This window comes from Crocodylus siamensis, chromosome 5 (assembly GCF_052110815.1).
Source record: "Crocodylus siamensis isolate JL-2025a chromosome 5, ASM5211081v1, whole genome shotgun sequence".
Lineage (NCBI taxonomy): Eukaryota > Metazoa > Chordata > Crocodylia > Crocodylidae > Crocodylus > Crocodylus siamensis.
Window position 1 is genome coordinate 12,158,117 of NC_143399.1, and position 22,004 is coordinate 12,180,120.

General features: G+C 43.7%; 1 protein-coding gene across 1 annotated transcript in view; it reads right to left on the reverse strand.

Annotated features, from left to right (window-relative positions):
• Positions 1-976: 976 nt before the first annotated feature.
• Positions 977-22,004, reverse strand: part of FYB2 (FYN binding protein 2) — a 45,656-nt gene continuing 24,628 nt past the window's right edge. The window contains exons 8-20 of the mRNA XM_090048638.1: positions 20,691-20,769; positions 20,154-20,313; positions 17,038-17,158; positions 16,156-16,199; positions 13,940-14,009; positions 12,346-12,429; positions 10,425-10,453; positions 8,543-8,600; positions 7,845-7,937; positions 5,247-5,343; positions 3,014-3,170; positions 2,817-2,850; positions 977-2,168 (exon numbers count right to left, since the gene is read on the reverse strand). Of these exons, the coding sequence (XP_089904764.1) occupies positions 2,159-2,168; positions 2,817-2,850; positions 3,014-3,170; positions 5,247-5,343; positions 7,845-7,937; positions 8,543-8,600; positions 10,425-10,453; positions 12,346-12,429; positions 13,940-14,009; positions 16,156-16,199; positions 17,038-17,158; positions 20,154-20,313; positions 20,691-20,769 (1,036 nt within the window). The 3' untranslated portion in view covers positions 977-2,158. The remainder of the gene's footprint in view (positions 2,169-2,816; positions 2,851-3,013; positions 3,171-5,246; positions 5,344-7,844; positions 7,938-8,542; positions 8,601-10,424; positions 10,454-12,345; positions 12,430-13,939; positions 14,010-16,155; positions 16,200-17,037; positions 17,159-20,153; positions 20,314-20,690; positions 20,770-22,004) is intronic.

Below are 22,004 nucleotides of genomic sequence, written 5' to 3' on the forward strand. Positions count from 1 at the left end.
AAAAAAAAAATTAAAAACAACTAATGAGGATGTTTCAGGATGTACAATCAAGCACCACTACCCAGGGTGCCACCTCTAGTTTCCTTATGTGCAATATTTTGATCTCACCTTGATTGCAGTTCCCTAGAGGGTGTGCATAAACTTAATATAATGAGCCTTTCCCAGAGGGGGCGAAACGCAAGATGATTTTCAGAGCAATATGCTGCAATCCGTCCTCAAACAGATGCCTTAGAGCTCTTTATTTGAGTTTCATCAGGTTACAAAAACTCTCTCTTCTACCCAGATGAATGGGCATTTCCATTACACCCAATCCCAAATGGAACTATTCCTTATGAGGACAGCGTGCTTTAATTTTGATTCGTCTCTAACAGCTAAAGTTTTCATGTGGCGATTTAGGACCTAATCCCACAGTACTAATTTTTGTGCATAATTCCATTGCAATAACTGCATTAAAAAAAATTAAGGACTAGGGTTATGATTATACAACTCCTGTAAACAAAACAAAACAAAACAAAACAAAAAACCCCACAACAACTGGGCACCAGATTTTTACCCGTTGTAAATTGTGATAGCCTCATCACTCACCTGAACTATGGCAGTTGACAGTCTGACCCAATATGAAATTTCACCTACAAACCCTTCCTATACTTTCTTAGGCCTTGCTTTACAAATTCAAGTTCAATGTCATTAGAAGACAAAAGCAGGCAACATGATGAACAAAGCAGTTCATAACACTGAAGTCAGTGCAAAGAAATGTAAAAGGTAATGTTACACTTGAAAGAAAGAAAGAAAAAAAAAAACAGCTACATTTGCATTGCTGAAATCCAGATCAGAAATTTTATAAGAAAGCAAGCCATAGATAAGTTGCCTTAGCAACTTATCTAAATATAGTTACACAGGGAAGCCTGCCGATGAAGGACATAATACAAATTCCAATCTGGAATCAGATAAACACTTAAACTCCACGAGTACTCCATCTACATTTCAGAAGTCTAAATATTTGTGCTGGCAGGCTTGCAACATTGCGCATGCTTAAGCTCTTGTAAGTATGGATGCAGTCCAGCACACTTAATAGTAACCACATGTAAAGATAAATAAAAATGCCTTTAAGGGTTCTAAGTAAATGCTAAATATTTGCTCTGATTTCTTGAAGTTGCTCCATGCCAACTTTCAAAATTACCATGTGGCCAACAGCTTTGTGTGCACGCCATGTTTACTTAAAACTTGGAAACATTTAACCATTGCAAATTAAAAACCATGGCATTTTTTAGAACGACTTAAGTTCTCATTTATCAATGAATGGACTCTTCCTCTAGGAACTCTAGAAAAGTTTATATAGTATCACAGATTAGGTCCCTCAATCTCAGTACCGTTGATCAGAGGACCAAGTTCATCCATTTCTCTCTAGTTCTAGGAGGAGATTTAAAAAAAGAAAAAAAGATTGCAAGCGACTTACAACATTCCTTTTATTATACTGGTATTAGTGTTTTATTTACTACTTTTAGCATAATCTATTACTTACAGAAATTTTTAAACACTTTAAAGTCTGTTTGCAATACCTAAGAAATAATAGCAACAAGACAGATATCAAGTGACACAGTTATTATGCATGGTGAACTCACACAAGAATTGTCCATACAAACGCCAAGATAGATATCTATCTCTGTTGAAGATAGAGAGAGATAGCTATAGCTATGTATAGTATGATATGTAGCTTGGCATTTGTACGGACAAGTCTTGGGTGAAGACATATATAGACACACATACACATATGTGTGTATATACGTCTTCACCCAAGACTTGTCCGTACAAATGCCAAACTACACATGATCATATGATACTCTCTCTCTCTCATATATTTAAACAAAAAACAAAAAAACTGAGCATTTGACTGCTGGTAGGCCTCATACATCCTCCTCAGTGTCTACAAAAATCAGCAAACACTGGAAAAAAAGTAGTCTGTGAGAATTCAATCAAGATGTGATAGTTGCCTGCCATGCACTATTACACATTTAAAAGGGGCTTCTCAACTTCAGTGAAAAGCTAAACAAGCTTCATAGTCCCATTCATCTCTCATCTGTTGCCATATAAGGACTCACGCTGTGCACCATCATGGAGGAAGCTTGAACCTGGTTCTCATCTGGCCTTCATCAGATGACTAATATTGTCTGGTGCAATAGAAACAGTTTTATTGCAACAGGTACCTTTCCAAAACACTTGGAATTTTCTGTTTAGTTATACGAGTATATGCAACAGATGCTGTTAACACTATCACCATTAGAACTGACCATATAACAAACAGACCATATTCTCAAATGGCATGAACTGGCATGGCTTGGTTGAGCTAGTCAGTGGAGCTATATCAATACAGTTCAGTTGCATATACTGGACAGTGTATTTTGGAGCTGCATTAGCACAACCTTAGCACAATTTTAAGTTTCTACACAAAAAAACAAATATTTGTCCCCCACCCTTAAGTTTTATTGTATTATTGTAATGACAAGTCAAATATACATTTTAGAAAAAAGAAAAACAACTTCCCCCCCCTCCTGGTTTGGATAACATTATAATAGATTTCATGTTTGCAAGGGTTACTTAGCTTGATTAATGTGGGGCCCAATGATAGGCTGACCCTGCATACAAGTCAACTCAGATTTTTATGTGGGGTTTTGTTTTTTAGGGGGCTTGGGGGGAGAGGAGGGAGGCAGGGGGTGGTTTGGTTTTTGTTTTTTTGTAGGGTGATGGGAGATAGACTTGTAAAATCAGACTACTGTACTATATGCAGAGTTTGATAGAGGAAAAACTCCAAAATTTACCTGAAATTCAAGTGTTCTACTAGGACATATCCATCTGGGAAAAAAAAAAAAAGATTCATATGCAGTTAAACTGCAATTATGCACATTTCCTTGAGTGCACTGATCATAACACTACATGCTGGCAGTCGTTCTCTAGACATACTTGCCTAAGAAAACCAAGTGCCATGCAACTGTCAGAATTTCTGAAAATTTCTTACATTTTCCTTCAGCATTGCGACACAGCATTTGATTCCCTTCTGTGACATCAATAATGTCCAGCTGTTCTCCAGCTGTGATTGATAAATCTTGCTTGCCTTTGCTTGAGACAGAACAGTGTGCAAAAGCTGTGTTGACGACTGCAATCTCCTTATTGTACTAAAATAAACCATACACAAAACAAATTGTTGAACATTCAGAGCTTTAGCTTTTTTTTAGTGCAACAGTTTGTCTAGTAATATCATAGATGGAATAATTTAGCAAGGGGAAAAGAGTGGATCAGGAAGAAGTATTACAATTGTTTCAAGTCCGAAAACCCCAAGAGGAAAGCAATTGCAAGGGCTCTACAAAAGGGCATAGGCTCATAAATTCAACTACAATTAAGAAGTCTTCTTATTTTTCCACAAGTAAACATTTAGGACAGCAAGATCTATTAGAATCACAGTACAGTATTCCATGGAGAATTGCTGGAAATCTTATCTAGAAGGAAAGAGAACTAGTATAACATGCTTTAAAAAGGAGCAGTTTCCATGGGCTAGATCGGGGTGTCCAACCCACGATACACATGCCACAAGCAGTACGGGCAGTGGCTGTGTGACACGTGTGCCCTGGATGCTCAGAACAGGTAGATGCTAGAATGGAGATCAGGCGCTCAAAGACCTTGCTGTAAGAGATGGTGTCAGCCATCACCAACAAGAGCCATGTTAACCTTTCTCTGCATGGGCAACTGGTGCTTCCCGAGTCCGGAGGGGGGCACCCAAAGATACTGCAGATGCCTGCAGTAGTGGGGATGGGGCTGGCAAGCACCCGCAGACACTGGCAGCAGCAGGGATGGCTGTCAGGGGGGCATGTGCCCCCTCCCCCCCAGTTGCCTATTCTTCTCTGGGCCTGGAGCCACCAGGGGACAATCAGGTTCACTTCTGAGGAGAACAATGCTCCAGGAGGGTTGGGGCTTTCCCTGTAGCATGCTGCCAAAACATTGGCCACCACTGGACTAGATGACCCAATGATGCTGTGATCCTTTTCTTCTGCATGTGTGCATGGACTTATTCTAACATTTCCTCCATGAAAACAGCATTAAACTGCCTACCATACAGGACACAGCAACCCAACGTACACAAGAGCTCAAAGGAAGTTAGCACTGGAAACTGTCGTGGTAAAGGTAGGTTTGCATCACTTCCTAGGCAAAAGTAAGCGCGCCGCCTACAAATAAGCAGCATCTGAAAGCACAGGCTATGGGCTCATACTCAGGGCTGCTCTGAGCCCTCTACTCCACAGATTTGCAGGGCCACACACAGAGCAAGCAGGGCTTATTTCGTGATGGTACCTCCACAGTCTCAGGAGATAATATTGATGTGCCCAAGAATCTAGTCCAGGTTGCAGGCCTACTTGCAATAACTGATGGCAACTTGATTCCAGCCTCTCCACACCAGGAACAGAGACATTTTTAAGAGATGGAGAGATCTACTCTTTCTTTGACAACTGTAAGGGGAATCACCAGCATCTTTTTCCATTTCCACATTCCTTGTTGCTATAGGCCCCAGCAGCTCCATATCCCACCCCCAAAGAATCTCTACTGCAAAAGCCTAACTCCATGCCATGCTCTCTATTACAATGTTAGTGAATAAAAACATTAACTCATTACCAAGAACTAGTTCTTCCAAGACTATGGTATAATGTAAGCAATAATATTACTCTATAGTAGCACTACAATAAGCCACAACATAAATGCGTCGGTGCCACTTATTATAGCAAAGTCTCAGTAGTCCTAGTAAAGCCTATAAGTGACAATGAGGTTCAAGAAGCTATAACAAAAGGTCTAGGAGTTCAGTGAATCTCGACTTACTGGGCCGCAGCCCTGGGGTGGGTCATCACAGGGGACCTTCTGATTTAAAAACAGCCTGTGCTGAGACACCAAAGATGAATCAAGGAAGAAGTAGCAGCTGATATCTTCTTTACCCTTTTAAGGCAGCTCTTTTCCATCCCACCACCCCAGCTATAAAGTACTGTGTGACATGATGAGTTCTTGTGTGGTCTCTTGAGGGTCAGGAACCAAAAATGGCCGTGAATTACAGATCAGGAGAGTAGGGATACTACAGGCAAGTTAAACCTCATGCACTCCAGAGGAAGGCTGATCACTTGTGGCAGCTCGTCGTTTAAGTCCTGCATATAGTCACGTTTGTCCTTCAACAGTGCTAAAACTTTTCCCTTTAAAAAGAATGGAAATGACATTACCATGAATGTCTCTCTGAAGACCCTTTCTTCTTTTGCCATTTTCTTCTTCTTTTCTGCATTGCCTTTCTTGGCTTTGAAGATTGCCCTGGAGGATGAGCTGGATCAAGAAATGAGACATACTTAGTAGTTTCTTTCAAGTAATCTGTCAGGGAGTGAAGATGGTATGAAATGCAGCACAAAACACGGAGGGGTTGAATAATTCCAGTTTAACCTGGAATGAACCCTTGCGAAAAACAAAGCAAATTATCAGTAACATATAGCACGGATTAAAGGCAACACACACGCAACCTAGCTCAACGAGAGACACAGGGCCAAGTATAAACAACAGTAGTACTCAGTGTGAAAGTAGATGTTTTTGTTCAAGTTCTTTTGTAGCAACAGGTCTTAATACTTACCTCCATCACCCTCATTCATGTATATGTTTAAAGAAAATGTGGGGTGCAGCACTCAGAAGGAAAGACTCGCTTAGTACTTTAGGGAACAATATGTAAGAAAAAGGTAAGAGGGCATAAAACTTGAAGTGGGGTCTCTGCAATTAGATTCGACTTGCCTGGGGCTAGTTTACACCAGCTAAAGGCCTAATCATTAACAGATCAAACAGAAAGCTTGTGGCAAGAGTATTTCCTCCACCACAAGAGCACTGCTTCTAGAATCTTCTGTTCCTGTATTCCAGTCACCAAGTTTTATCTTTGCAATTCCAGTCCATCTCTGCATTGGTTATGTCTGCACTTACCACAGCATGCTTTAAATTAGGCAGGCGATGTATTGCTGGGCCTCTATCTGCAATATAGCCTAGTGCTCCATGTGATCCGGCCATCCGAGCATTAGTTTAGCTTTTTCAGTGGATTCTCCAGCTCACGCTAAGCTGCATGCTCCTGCCGTCACAGGCACACGACCAGCAGTAACCAGCTGGCTCAGATGAATCTCAATGAGTTGCAGTCACTGCACATCAAGCTAGGGTGGCCACCGGTCCCGTTTTTAAACCTTCTGTCCCCTCTCCATGTCTAAATGAGGAACGGACTACAAGTTCTGTTTTTTCAGTTCATTGGTGGAAATGCATGTCCGTCTTCTGTCCCCGCGATTCTATTGGCTCTGCCTCGAGGTAGGGCAATGTGCAGCCAGGAGAAACAGGGTTCCAAGCTAGCCAGGAAGGGAGGGTGGTCTGTAATGGCCCCACCCCCTTACTGCTGATTGGTCAAGGGGTCCGGTAGCCCCATTCCTCACTGCTGATTGGCCAAGGAGATGGCAGCCCTGCCCTTCACCACTGATTGGCTGAGGGGGACAGTGGTTTCCCCCCCCCACCAAGGGATGTCCTGTATTCTAGGAATGGGTCAGTAGCCACCCTCCTTCAAGCCCAAGAATAGTTGTAAAGAAAACAGAGCTCAGAATTAAATTCACGAGTTCCTACATTGAGTGCAATGAGGCCAGAATTTTACCCAGCCAAGATTTCACCCACAGGCGTGTCAGAGGTTTTTTTCTGGATACAAAAAGGTACAAGGGCCCTCATTTTGTGAGCAAAGAAGTGAAATCAAATCATGTAATCCTAGGAGACAAAAGCCCACGGATGCCGAGTAATGTACCTTCAGCTTGTTTCCATTCAGTTAAAAAATAGGGAATAAAAATAGATATTAGGGAGCTCTCCAAAGCCAAGCAGTTTTTACATCATATTAACATGATAATTCATTGTTACTTTCAGCCTTCAGAGTTCTTATATTATCTCCAGGGAACAGATGAACACTCATGGTATTTCATAACTAGACCCATTTCTTTTACACCAACCCTCCCCCCACCACACATTTTGGTGAAAAAATGAAATAAAAACAGCTGCCAGTCACCCAAGAAAAACTAGCAATAGTTCTGGTTTGCTTGAAAGTCCCAGAATATCGATTGCAATCTGCTACAACAAATGTGCATGCAATGTTAAAATGAAATTAGGACTTTTGAGGAGTATCCCTTGGAGAGTTTCCACCACAAAAATGTTCCTGTCCTGCGGTACCCACGGACAACTGTTTACATGCAACATTCTCAGTTGAGATGAAAAATGCCACAGGGCAGAAGCCAAGAAATAATTCTGAGAGATATTCCTTCCACCTTTCCCTACCACTTATTAGGCCTTGTTTGGCATATGGTGTGTGCACACACCCATGGCTTGTACAGCAGAGGTAAGGCTTCTCCCTATAAAGGCCATCACTATGATCTCAAACTCTTTATTACCTGCTCATTGAAATGCATAGGATTGGTCTGTTTAGAGTACCAGCTAGCTACATACACCCAAAAGTATCTGCTTGCATCTGTTAAACATGCGGGGGGGAGGTATTAAAAAGAGCAGCCCTCTCCCCTCCCCCCCCACCATTTCCAGTTTTCTTAAACTTTTGTTCTGTAACTTCATTGAAATTATGCAAGGAAAAAAAAAAACAAAGCTAACTGCCCCCATTCCCCCATGCACCGCCCATCCCCCTTCCAAAAATCAAAGCCTAATAATCATCATCCCTCTTAAAAGATGATCTAAAAATCATGTTGGACAAGGAAGATTAATGCTCTACACTAAATTAGAAGTTACATTAAGAATACATTATAGAAATAGAGATCTGTCATCACCTTTCTGCATCTTCACCGTTTCTCCTTCGATCCTTTTCTTCTTTTGGCATCAGAAATTTTAGCTTCCAAGTTTTAAATTTTTCATCCTTCTCTCTAGGGATTGAAGGGGGAAAAAAGGCCTTTTCAAACAGAATGGCTGCACAAAAGTTATGGAAGATAAAGGATCTCATTTCACACCACTGACAAGCAAGCATTTAACAGAACTTAAGAGTCCTATATGAGCACACATCAGTACCACTCAGTAGCTTGAGACCAGGGAACAGAGAACGCATTATTTAATTAAGAGTGCAGGTAAAAATCTTCCTACTGGAAAATTTTAATTGACCATGAGGTTTGTAGGTTAAATGTCCTCCACTTGTGAAGACTCACTTCCAGTTCTCATTCTTTGTGTTTTATCCAAAAGACAGCACCAGGCTGGAGCACAGATACAATGCTCAGGCAGGATTGGACGCCCTCCGGCAAATCGCACTCTTTCAGGGAGCATTATGAACTTTCGCGTGGGGGCTCCTATAAATACCAAGCAGACCTTAACTTTGCTTATAAAGGTGCAGTGAGATAACAATCAAAAAGCTAACGTGGCAAGTCAAAAATCGGTGGAGGAGTGCTGCTTTCAGCACAAACACCTGTTGTCTGGAGAAGCTGTGTTTTGAAAGGAGGGGTGTGGAAGGGCTCAGACTCTGTAAAAACCGGTTGCTTACTTTGTGTCCTTCTGCGTCAGACTGTCATCATATGCTGTGGCCTCCTGGGACATGATATCTGTTATCAAAACAGCCCGCATGACAGAGCATTAGAAAATATTCAGCTGAGCACATACAGTCTAAGTGCACCCCTACCCTGCCTTCTGCAGCACTTTTAGCCATTTGTTCATTGTAAAAAGAAACTGGGACTGAAAGTAGTCTGCTAAATGCAGCCAGCCCCAGGAGGCTGAACATCATAGGAATGAAGATTCTCGACAGCGGGAAGAGAGCATTATTCTTCAAGAGCAGATGCAATGGACTGCAGGGAAAATATCAGGCACCTTCAGTGTGCGCTTGGGTTTTTTAGCATTTGTTTTGAGCCTGTGGGTAAGTGAGCTGTCCTGGGTAGAAAGACATAACTTTCGAATACAGGCAGACCTCAAGTTACAACGTTTTGCACTTGCAACATCTAAAAATTGACATCCGTTTCAACTTTATGACGTCAGTTTTGACTTTACAATGCTTGAACCAACGTGACGCCATGCCAGCGAGCAAGTTTGCTGTGTCGCCCATCTCCCTGGAGAACATCTGTCCAAACTTCCGTGGACACTTTCTTTAAGAAAGCAGACGACTCCAGAAGAACCTGCAGCCAGGACTCCCGAGGAGACTCCAGCCAAGAACCCTTCAAAACGTCCAACTAAGAGCCCTTCAAAACATCCATCAAAGTCTCCTCAAAGAAGTCCTTCCAAATCAATACGATTGTTATTTACAATATAAATACATTAATGGAGCTATATTACTCATCTATAAATTTGATCAAGTACAAAATTCTGCGGTATTTTTAGTGAAACTAGGGTATTGGGCCTTGGTTCAGGAACCAATCTCCCATTTATAACATTGTTTCGTATGAGAAAATTGGTTCCGAGTTGCAACATTTTGTCTTAAGATGTGGTTTTAAGGAACCAATTGTGTTGTTAAGTCCAAGGACTGCCTGTATATTAAAGGTAGATACTTTCAGTACACCATAGCCCTGAGAACAGAATCCAGATATCCCAACTCCCAGGATTATATTCCAAGCACAGGACCATCCTTTCCATGGAGTTTGCCCTCTTTTACACCAGGAAAAAGCTGGAACAATCCTGCCCTGGCGGTTCTTCATCTGTGGCTGTACTGGTACATTCACTCTGACAGAAAGATGAAATACTTGGGCTTGATTCAGGCTCGTCTAAAGTGGTAGCAACTCGCTTGAATCCACAGGTCCAAATTTGCCTCTTTCCTCTACCATCTAAAGTGACTTTCACAAAAGATCAAAGTGCTTCTACAAAATTCTTGCAGCCAGTTATTCAGAAAAGCTGCTACAGCTGCAAGGGGGGGGGGAGGACATGACACCAAAATGTAATCTTTGGCTACGTACCTGCAAGTTCACCTCTCTCTAGCACCAACGCATAGCCTCTACATGCCACAGCAAAATTGCAAAAGCATTACAATTGTATCAGTTTTAATGGGTGCCTATACACATGCAGGGAAGCTGCTCCAACATGCTGTAATTATAGCACGCCAGAGCAGACTCGATTAATCGAGTCTGCTGGAGTGTGGCAATTGCTGTACTCCAGCAGACTCCAGTGTCATGTGTATCAGCATCCCCATGCTGAGAAATGGCAGTGGGGGTGCTTTAACTAAAAGCTTGTTCGACGAGCTTTAGTTAGAGCAGCCTACACCACTCCAAGAGCATGTCTATAAATGCCCAATTTTTATCATAGTCACATAACAGCTATTTTTAAAAAAGATAGCATTTTACTCTTTTCTCCCACCATGCAATACATTTACACCATTTACAAACACACTCTAAAGTAATCCCTCTGGGACAGAAAGTATTTCACTTAGATAAACATGAATAACTTACCTAAATTTGGTACTGAACTGGAAAACATGCTGGGAATAGAAAGAACACAAAAAAGAGTAAAAACAGCATTTCAGGGGCAGGGGGAAGGTAAATTAATTGCACATCAATACTGTTAAAACAACCATCTTGACAGCCAGTCACTTCCACCCGAAACAGGAGCACGTGAACTAGAGGTAGACAGAGATGTTAGGAGGCTTTATGCCACAGCCAAAGAGCATGCATTTCCAAAGTGAAAGTCAGGTCACAAAGGAATTTCCATCACACTGTATAGGAGAAACTACTGGAAATTAAGCCAGCATCTTCATCATCAAGCCAAAAGAGCAACCTTCTTTGTATGCTATTAACTTGCTACACCAAGGGCTGATTGCATTCTTTCTTATGGCAGACTGGATGTAAGAAGTTAGTTTTCTCTCTCGCTCCTGGGAGAGCACTCAAGTTGCTACTTAGAGTGGCATATAACTTCCCCTGGTCATAACCTACAGGCCTGGGCTGCCAGTCCCAGATGTCCAACTAGTATAGCCATCCACAATAAAAATGTGCGTGACGTCTTTTACACTGCTGATGAAGTCTTGAAAGAAAAAACAAAAAAAAGACAGGAAGTTTGTAGAAAAAATGAAAAAGAGTGCACTAGATCAAATCTGCCTTGGTAAAATTGGAGGTGGCTGACTTATTGATTTAAAGCCCAACAAAGTATATGGGGAATCTCTCCATTCACGCAATTGGACTTTGGATAAGGCATAAAGAGTGTAGTCCCTTCCCCTCTAGTGATTTGGGCTCTCTCAGTGTGGCAATGAGCGTGCATAAAGGGAAGAATGGACTTGTGCAGCCTTATTCTGACCACAATCCGATATAATGCCAATGAAGTTACTCTGGATTTACACCATTTATAAAACCAGATTCAAATCCAGCAGGTGGTATGGGAAGAATGAGATTCCTTTCTCTAACTGTTCCAGAGGAATGAGACATGCTAGACTGGCTTTGAACATGTCATGAGTAAATTATTCTAAGGTCTCTAATATTTTCAAATTCAGACTAGAGCAGCAGAATGGATTTATTGATCACCAAGAATCCTGGTTTTCCACAATAAAAAAAAAAAAATCCCCAATTTTTGGGTTACAGTAACCCAAAATCCATATTGTTCCAGGATCAAAATGAAACACCACTGTGTGCATGTGTGTGTGTGTGTGTGGGGGGGGGGGGGGGGGGGGGGCATGTTTCATTTTGATCCCAGAAAAAAATAGAGAGATTTTGGGTTACTTTTTTTAACCTGAAAATTGGGATTTTTTTTTTTTTAAATCAGAGAAAACCAGGATCCCTGTTGATCCCAGCCCCCACAGAAGGTATACCTCACTCATTTAAGCATGATGTAGTTACAATTAATAGATGAAGATTGTTTTTCCCCTCATTTAATAAAGTTGAACTTTAAAAAAGGTCTTGGCCTACTGACTGTGGGGGCAGAGACAAGGAAATACAAAAATCACTTTAGTTTCTCTTCCTTCGTCCAGTAAGCAAAGTAGTTCACATGGAGACGCACCAACACACAACCGAACCACTCAAGAGTTTGAAAGCGATGAGAATCCCAATGCTTCAACGCATCTGCCAGTCGCTAATGCAGGGTGTTAGGAAAAAAAAAGTTAGATTCTTTCAGTTAACCAGTTCATGTTGTTTCCTTCCTACGCCTTCTTACAAGGGCTTGGTGTTGGCCACCACTGAAGACAACAATACAGCACTAGACCAACCCCTGGCCTGCTCCACTGTGGCGATATATATATGGACCAGGTGTTGAGGGAGGAAGAGGGGAAATCACTATGCACTTCATAAAGCGATTTTCCCAGTCCAGTTATCTCTGGAACGTCATCCCTCCTGCATCTAAAAAAGAGCGAACTTGGTGGGAGGTTTTTTTTGGATGCTACTTTCTTACCGTAAGTTTTCCTTCATCTTGGCATTCTTCAGTTTAAATTTCTCTTTCTTGAAAAATTTCTTCAGTTTGTCTATTCTGTCCGAACTAGAGAAGAAGAAAACCAATGTAGATACCAGGCTTTGTGCCAAATGCCTGCCAGGGGCTATCCAGCAACAGGTCTGGAGACGGTCCTTTCTTCAGGGAGAAAGCACAGCCCCTACACAGCATTTAGTCCATTAAGCATGTACTTAATAACTCCAGCATGCAGGTAGATGCGTCATTCAGCGGCATGACAGACTCTTAAAATTTATATTCAAATGATTATTATATAATAATTCAGCTTCTGTTCACACCACCTCTGACAGGGTGGGCCAGGGGGGAGTTTTGGCAATTCCCCTTCCCCCTGAATGTATAAAGAAAGAATTTTAGTGGAACTCCAAACAGTAAAAAAAAATTAAACTGTACCTTCCCTGGCCCCATACCTGATGCACATGACAAAAAGGACAAGGACAGTGTTGCAGTTAAGGCTGTCCGATCTTGTTTCTGTTCCAAGCTCCGTCATAAATCTGTCCTGCGTGACCTTGAACAAGACCCTCCGGAGCCCATGCTTCAGTTCATGCTTGGTCACAGAAGGGTGTTGCAAAGCTTACGGCCTTGATGGACCCCCGCCCCCAAACGTAGAAGGGAAGTTAGGTTTAAACCCTAGGTGAAATTTGTTACAGACTCCCCAGCTGGAAAGGAAGGGAGCAGGTGCACAGGCACAAGACTAAACACCACCGTGTCCCAGAAACAAAGGCATCGGATCAATCATTAAGAAGACTTGAGGCTCAGGCCCTCCCCTGGTCTGCCACATCCAGTGGCTGTGTCAGCTATGCTGAAAGGATGCATGGCAACAAGGCAAGAGGGAAATCCTCAAGCCAGTCGCTGACAACACAACTACTGGGAACTTCCTGGTCAGCCTTTTTAGCAGCCAACCAAATCTGCAAACTGGAAAGCTCAGATCAAGAGCATTATATGGAAATGTCAAGTGCCGCACCTTGATTTTACAAAGTTCGTCTGATTTCTCCACTGCATGCAATTATGACTGGAGAACATTTCTAATGAGCAGGTCCCAAGTTCACTGTGGGGGTTAAAACTTGTCAGTGGTAGCTTACATTTGTCATTCATTTGGTCTAAGTTGTATAATTAAACATTGTATACAGATGGCACCCTTTGGGCATCTTTTGCTGAGATTGTTTCGCCTCTGTCACTATACACGAACTTCACATGCAAGTCATTTCTCCAAAAAACTATTGAACATGTTCAGTCAAGTAGAGCAAGTTAACTAGTAACCTAGCATGGCATTATGTCTGGAGAATGACCTTAAATGCAAAGTACATATTCTGAACAAGGCAAGGCACTGTAGTTCAAACAGCAAGGCCTCCGTAGGTCGGGCATTTAATTTTGGAAGTGTTAGCTGGCATTTAAAAAGCAACATGGTGCGGGGGGGTGTGGGGGGTGAAAATCAATAGCTGTTCTACAGTTGGAAAAAAAAAAATCCACTTCCAGCCAGTAGCCACAGCAAGAGAAGTACATTCAGCTGCTATGAAATAAAGGCAATTAAATGAAAACTCACTCCAGTTTGGTTGGCATATCATCCCCATTCTGAACATCTTCATATGTTTCTTCATAGTTGTCTTCTGAAACTTGGAAACACAACAGCCAAATGTATTAAACCAAATGCAATGGCAACAAATTCAGAGACTTACTATAGAGAACAAAATTCTGCTCCAAAGAACTGCTTACTGTTACAAAGGAAAACTGCAAATTTACAAAAACTTCTTGGCTGTACTTTGAAATTTCAGTAGCAAAGTCAAGGTAGCCTCTTGCCAAAATTAGAGTAGTATTGATTACCAGGCAAATCTGAGAATGCACCACATATTTGTTCATTGTTAAAATATCATGCACGTTTCCCACCCAGCAATTTGAAAAGACGACATTGTGTATTATTCCATTTGCTAGAAGCTAGCATAGATAAGAAATGAAAATTGTAGCATAGTTAAGTATTAAACCATCCAGGAAATAAACTGCATTGTTACACAGTAAAACCTCGCTCGATCCAAGAGAGAAAAGATGCACTAAAACACAAAAATTCTTTCCTAATTCTACTTGGATAATATTGGACAAAATGGGATTGGCATCCTACAGACCATCATACATTACAAATCTATATTAGTACAGGTGTCATCACAGGACAACTAGTTTTAATTATAGTTTGCAATAGGGAGTCAGAGTGGTCTTAGCAACTATAATTACCACTACTCAGACTGGATGCAGACATCTAACAAAAGGGCAAGATTCACGAGTACACAAAAGGCTTAGTGTGTTAAAGCTTTACTTCAGTTCGCTGGTGGAAAATTCTGTTCCCAGATTTCTTCATGTGGAGGTTTCAACAGGAAATGGAACGGATGATGTTTGAGGAAAGGTAGGGAGAGTACATTAGAGAAGGACGGGATTAAAAGTAGGCTTTTTGGAAGCTATGTTGGCTATATCAACACTGCCACTGGAAGCAGCAATTCCAGCACACACAGCTCTCTCAAGCTAGCTTTGAATCAGGTAGCAACAGCAGTGCTGCTAAGGTCCAAGTATGCAGGGTGCTTTACAGCCCATACTGCACCCTGTCCTGACCCAGCTTCAGCTCTGCTGGCATCCATTTAGTGTTAGCCCAGAAACCATTTGTACTGCACAGTGGGAGTGTTTAGGGGTCAAAGACAGAATACCTCCACAAGATGCTGAAAGTATTTAAGCCCACTCCAGACAAGCTGGACAGCAAAGCTTAAGGGCCAATGAAAAGAGTCTTTCCCATGCTTTTGGTAGAGATCCTGATGCCCAGCCCATTTTTTTTAAGGTTAACTACGAATCTGGCCAAGTCTTACTGCTGGGTTTAAGTGCAAAACAGGACCTTTGTGCACAGACTCACACTGACCAGTGCAAAGTGCTGCACCTGGGGAGGAACAACCGGCTCCGTACCTACAGGCTGGGGACTCCCTTCTCATCAGGGCAGAGGCAGAAAAGGATCTGGGAGTCATCACTGATGCCAAGATGAACGTGGGCCGGCAGTGTGGGGACGCGGTCAGGAAGGCCAACCGCACCTTGTCATGCATCCACAGATGCATCTCGAGCAGGTCCAAGGAGGTGATCCTCCCCCTCTATGCGGCACTGGTCAGGCCGCAGCTGGAGTACTGCGTCCAGTTCTGGGCGCCGCACTTCAGGAGGGATGTAGACAACATGGAGAGGGGCCAGAGGAGGCCACTCGCATGGTCAGGGGGCAGCAGGGCAGGCCCTACGAGGAGAGGCGACGGGCCCTGAACCTGTTCAGCCTCCACAAGAGAAGGCCGAGGGGGGATCTTGTGGCCTGTTATAAACTAGTCAGGGGGGACCAGCAGGCATTGGGGGAGTCCCTGTTCCCCCGAGCACCGCCAGGAGTGTCCAGGAATAATGGTCACAAGCTGGCGGAGGGTAGGTTTAGGCTAGATATCAGGAGGCGCGACTTCACGGTCAGGGCAGCTAGGGACTGGAACCAACTTCCAAGAGAAGTGGTGCTGGCTCCTACCCTGGGGGTGTTTAAGAGGAGGCTGAATGAACATCTTGCTGGGGTCGTTTGACCCCAGTACTCTTTCCTGCCATGGCAGGGGGTTGGACTAAATGACCTACTCAGGTCCCTTCCGACCCTAGAACCTATGAAACTATGACTCTCTCCTGGGGACAGCTTCAGCAGACAGTCAAAGAAAGCCTCCACATCATGTAATGGAAGATGGCCAAGTTCAAACTTCCCAATTCAGCCATACTTACAACTGTCAGAAGTGAAGGAGTTACAAGCACCAGAGCCTTGGCCACTAAGAAACAAGGTGGAAAGCATTAATGTGGATAATTGACTATATTACAGTTTTAAAAAGACATTTCAAAACCAAGTTTAGGTCAATCAAAATGCCCAATCATACAGGTATGCAGAGGGCTTAAAATGACCCCCCCAAAATGGTGCGCCTGATCAAAGTTAGATTCCTTTTGCCTTGCAACCAATATGGCTACAACCTGGATACCTGATCTAAGTTAGTTCACATAGATCATAGGCGACTGGTAGGGGGTGCATGTGCCCCCCCACCCACGTGACGGCCAACACCAATACTGTCTGCAGGGCGGGTGCCCCCCAACAGGGCTACCACCAAAAATCGGCAGCTTCTGTGGGTGCCCCCCCCCCAGATTTAGGAGGCACCAGTCACTCACGACTTAGCTCAAAACTGAGTTAACTTGATCTCAGAAAGGGTTAGCCTTTACTCATGAATCCCTATAAATGGTTTGCAGCACAGCCATAGAGCTGGGAAAACCCTAGGGCTGCACTTTTTCCACCCTTCCACAACCGTGAGTTATTTTTCCCCCCTCCCCTCGACTGGGTAACCACCCCACCCCACAGACCCACACCCCCTGGGCCCTCCAAAACCTGGACCCTTTTGTCACCAATCCAACCTACCTTTCTCCACCCCAAATTATTTACAGCAGGCTCTGTGTGGCTCCTGGGGAGCAGCAAATGGCTGTTCCTGGCCACAGTGAACTCCTGCCCATGCCTGCTCCTGGTCTAGGCATAGGTGTATTAAAGTGAGCTGCCCACACCTGGACCAGGTGTGGCAAATGCTTGCTCACACTATGACTACCTTTTGAAGTGTGGGTCATACTCACATTCCCCTCTCCAGTCCTTCTACATCATCATAAACATCCAACGACTGCATGGGTTTCAGTCTTTGGCTCAAGGCCACCATTTCTTCATCTGCATTCAAGGCACCCACACACACATAGGCAGCTGGAAACAAAACAGCATCATGTTTTAGAAGCTCTTCTGCTTGCTACTGCCAGGTCAAGGATAATCACCTAGCATAATTCACGTTGGTGTCACAACAAATAAGTCATCAGAAGAAGCAGCCGGACAAAACTCCCATAGATACAGGAGTTCAAAAGAGTGTTTGACTGCTCCAAGGGAGCGCGGAGAGCTTTGAAGACCTTTTATTTTGGATTTACCAATTAGCCCCAAGCCCTTGGCTATAGCACAACCTAAAGACAAGAACCAAGAAATCTGCTCATGGGCATTAACTGAAATAAAAACCAAGTGATTGACCTTTCAGTATTCCCAGTGGGGTGGGTAAGGTTTGAGGAGAAAGGATTGATGCATCACATAAGTACCAGCAATGTACCTGCAAATTACTATGGGGAAACAAATCGCATTTGTGATGCCAGCAGATGTCTCTATTGTATTGAAAGACAGGAAAGCTAAATATGTTGAATTACATTTCAATTAGGACAAAACACTAGTTAAATAGGGACAGCCCTCTAGCTGTATCGGGCCATTATCACATCTGAAGTGTGGGAGGGAGAAGAAAGAGGATGAGACTAATGAAGAAACATTAACCAGAGAGCCAAAAGCAACTAGCAATTTTCAGGTGCCTCACCAGAAACGTGTACTGTAACAACAACCACAATTCCTGTTCTGAGCACTGCGGACTAGTTCAGAACAGATTGACTAATTTATTCTTCTTATTCCCTGCCCGCGTCGCCTCTTTCCTCCAGCTCATCCTTCCCGCCCCCTCCCTCCCCACCCCTCTACAGGCACACAGTCAGATTTTCCATACAATCTGCTCCAAGCTTTTAGAAGCTCATCTGCTCAAAGACATCAGTGACAGGTCAACCCTGAATGCTTTTGAAAAAAAAAAAACAACAACAACAAAAACTCAAGCCAGTATTGCATCTAACCATTCAAGAGTTCAAATCAAATCAACAGCTCAATCACAAAATAGTGACCTTCAGTAGCAGCCCAATTAAGTGAAGTGGTCTGTAAAAACATTGTTTTCCCAAGGAACAAACTGAAGTCATTACTTGAGGATGAAGTAAAATTGGTCTTAACTGCAAGTGAAAAATCCTATCCATACAACTTACAAGTATTAAAGCTTCCCCCCTTGTCTTTACAAATCCTATTATGTCATAATGAATAGCTTTCAGCAGGAGCTTGGGCATGCAGGGATGAAATCAGGAAAGCCAAAGTGCAACTGGAGTAGCAACTAGCAAGTGATGTGAAGGGTAACAAGAAAGGTTTCTACGAGTATGCCAGCAACAAGAGGAAGATACGGGAAAGTTTGTGTCCCTTACTCCCTAGTGAGAGATGATGCACAAGATTCAATGCCTCCCCACCGCCCTCCAGTCTTCACAGGCAAGGTCAGCTAATGCACCTGGCAGCACAGTTTGGGGATGAGGTGAGAAGCCAACAGTGGCAAGAGAACAGGTTACACATCATTTAGAGAAGCTGGATGTGTACAAACCCATGAGGCTGGGTGTGATGCACCCAAAGTGTGCTGAGGGAGTTGGCCAGTGTGATCACAGGGCCACTGGCCATCATCTTTGAAAACTCATGGAGATTATGGAGAGGTCCTGGATGCCAGAAAAGGGCAAATATAGGGTCCATCTTTCAGAAAGGGAAGGAGGAGGATCCAGGGAACCGCAGACCAGTTCGTTTCACTTCAGTCCCTGGAAAAATCATGGAGCAGATCCTCAAGGAATCCATTTCTAAGCACTTGGAGGAGAAAGTAATTAGGGACAGTCAGCATGGATTCACAAGCAAGTCGTGCCTGACCAACCTGATTGCCTTCTATGATGAGGCGGCTGGCTCTGTGGATGCGGGGAGAGCAGGGGATGTGATATACCTTGACTTCAGCAAGGCTTTTGATACAGTCTCCCACAAAATTCTTGCAAGCAAGCTAAGGAAGTATGGGATGGATGAGTGGACTGTAAGGTAGATAGAAAAAGTAGCTGGATTGCCAGGCTCAAAAACTAGCTAGAGTGCCAGGGTAGCAATCAATGGCTCAGTATTTAGTTGGCAGCTGGTATCAAGAGGAGTGCCCAGTGGTTTTGTTGAACATTTCCCTCAATGACCTGGAAGATGGGACCGAGTGCACCCTCAGCAAGTGTGTGGATAACATCAAGCTGTGGGGGGGGGGCAGAATAGTAGATACGCTGGAGGCTAGGGCTAGGATTTAGAATAAGGCTTAGAAACAGAAGATACACCTCCACTAGTACACTAAAAAGTTTGTTAAGAGTTCCTGTCCATAAGATAACTGTTAAAAATAGTTCACAACTATCTATTCTTTATCAGTAGAAGTCCAAGGTCCGCAGTGCAATAAGTCTTTCCTAGCTTTAGTCACCGAGACAACTTAGTTTCCCACAGTGCTGTTCTGCTATGCCATTTCCTCATTCATCTCTACAGGAATTAGTGTACCGTCTTTAATACAGCTAATCACTCAAGTCCAAATCTGAGAGCATTTAGAACTGGAGATGTATTTCAACTCAATTAGTGCAGCCTGCTGAGAAAACAAAGGCATCTAAATTAATTTTTAAAGATTGCTAGCCGATTTAGAAATCTGAGTTTACGAGCTTATTTTGGCTCATCAGAATAAAACTCTGAGCACCCATGCAACAATTTCATTAAATTGATATAAAAACCAACTCCCCAGTTTAAACCAAAACATAGAACTGACCCAAGCAGGGTGCGGGGCCCGTGCGAGGCCACACCCTCGCCCTGGTCCCATGTGCCCCGGATCCAAAAAATAGTGTGGGCGGGAGGAGTCGGGGGATGCAAGTGGCTGGATGTAGCCACTCCACCTGGCTCCGTGAGGCCCCCCAAAGCTCAGGGCCTGGAGAAGTCGCCCCAATTAGCCCCCCGCTAGGGACGGCCCTGCCAGAAACAACACTCTCACATGAACAAGGCCAGTGACGTGAAACAACTTATGGCATGAAGGCAACAAAGTACATACAATAGTCTACATTGTCCTTTGACAGGCTTGTCTCAGTGGGACATTTTGCAGTCTGGGGAAGACTGGGCGCATCTTGCAGCCTCCTTTGCAATATGTTGCTTCCATTTCTTCCATCTTCATTTGTTTGCACTTTATGAAGTATATCGTGATTGCCACTCATCTAAAGACAGAGGTGGAGACAGGTTAGTATCCCAACAAATTCCTAGTTTGGAAGGTTTTTTTCCCAAATGATTAAATACTCCATGCGAAGAACATTTTGGCAGATAAGCAAACATGACAATACAAGCGGATCAGTTATACAACTCAACATTTACCAGCGCTCATGGAGGAAGGGAAGGGGGGACCAGGAGCATTTACCATTCTAGACATTTTCCTCCTTTGGGAGGATAAGAAATTGCTTTCAATCCAATGTGTAGCTTCACCATGCCTTACAAAACAAAAAGAACTATGGCATGCTCTATTCCCCTTCCTGCGGTCACCCTTAACATTATACCTCCAACTACAACATAAATAAATATTTCCATTATGTATCAATACCTTGAATATTTTCTTCACTTGCTGCAGTCTCTCCCTTTCAAAATCCCCACTTGTCTTTTCCTCTATGGCTCTTTCAACACTGAAATAAAGATACCATCACAAGCCTAACTTAAACACCATAACACAATCACCCTTTGCAAGCCCGTACCTATATGTAGCATCTGAATTCCGGTGGCTAGAGGTGTGATGCGGCATTGTGTAGGCATTATTTTCCACCGTGCCAGAATAGCTGCTACCTGAAACGATCTCTGAAAGACAGCTTGCTGAAATGCCTGGACTACACATAACCTAGATGCAAGGTCAATGATCACACCTGGGTTTAATCTGGACAAGTGACAATAGTTTATAGGTGGTTTCAAAATTTCTAATTACAGGGCTGGGCAGTTTTCTTACAAGTTAAATTTGAACTATAGGAAAAGAAGGCCTGATGAGGGGATTAAATGGGAGTGTTGTCAAGTCAGTGATTTTTTGGGTGATCAGACATAGATGCCTACACACGATGGATTCTTGCTCCAATGTGTGCTGATCAGCACGCATTGGAGCGGACTCGATTAGTTGCCAATTAGCATGCTCCAGCAGCCTTGGAGTCGCATGCATTCAGCATCCCTGTGCTTCGAAATGGCAGTGGGGGCACTTTAACTAAAGCTCATTGAATGGGCTATCATTTTGAAGCACGGGACACTGAATACATGAGATGCTGCATGATTTTAGAGCAGATCATGCGAGCCACTCTAAAGCACCAACACCGGAGCACATGTAAAGATGCCCACTAGCACTCCAATTAGACATTTATCACGTCCCAGCAAGCTTCATTACGTCAAACGTGTTACCAAGCTTCAGAAATTAAATCTATTGCAGCATTTCAAATTCTAATATAATAAAAGCCTTAGTCTGCCTGTCCGTAACGCTTTATTTGAATTCCGATTGGCTGACTGAAACAACCAGAGACCGCCAGGAGCATTTGGACAGGAGTCGGTGTGGCAAAGTGCTGCCATGATGGCGGGGACACAAGGGATGGAGCGGGGGGAGGGGGAGGAGCAGGTCTCTTCCTTCCCTTCCCCCAACCGGACGCGGAGCTGCTGGGCCCCAACAAAAGCTGGCAGGGAGGGGGAGCACGGTGAGGGTGCTCCGCCACCGCACCCCAACAACAGCCCTAAGGGGGGGGGGGAATGGGCCTGGCCCTGGCCCCGACGTGGTGGGGGCAAAGGTGGGGAGAGCAGGCCCTTTTGCCCCCTTCCCAGATTGGGCAAGAAGCAGGGGTGGGGCCAGATGCAGGACTCTATCCCCACCCACCATGGATGTGGGGAGTGCACT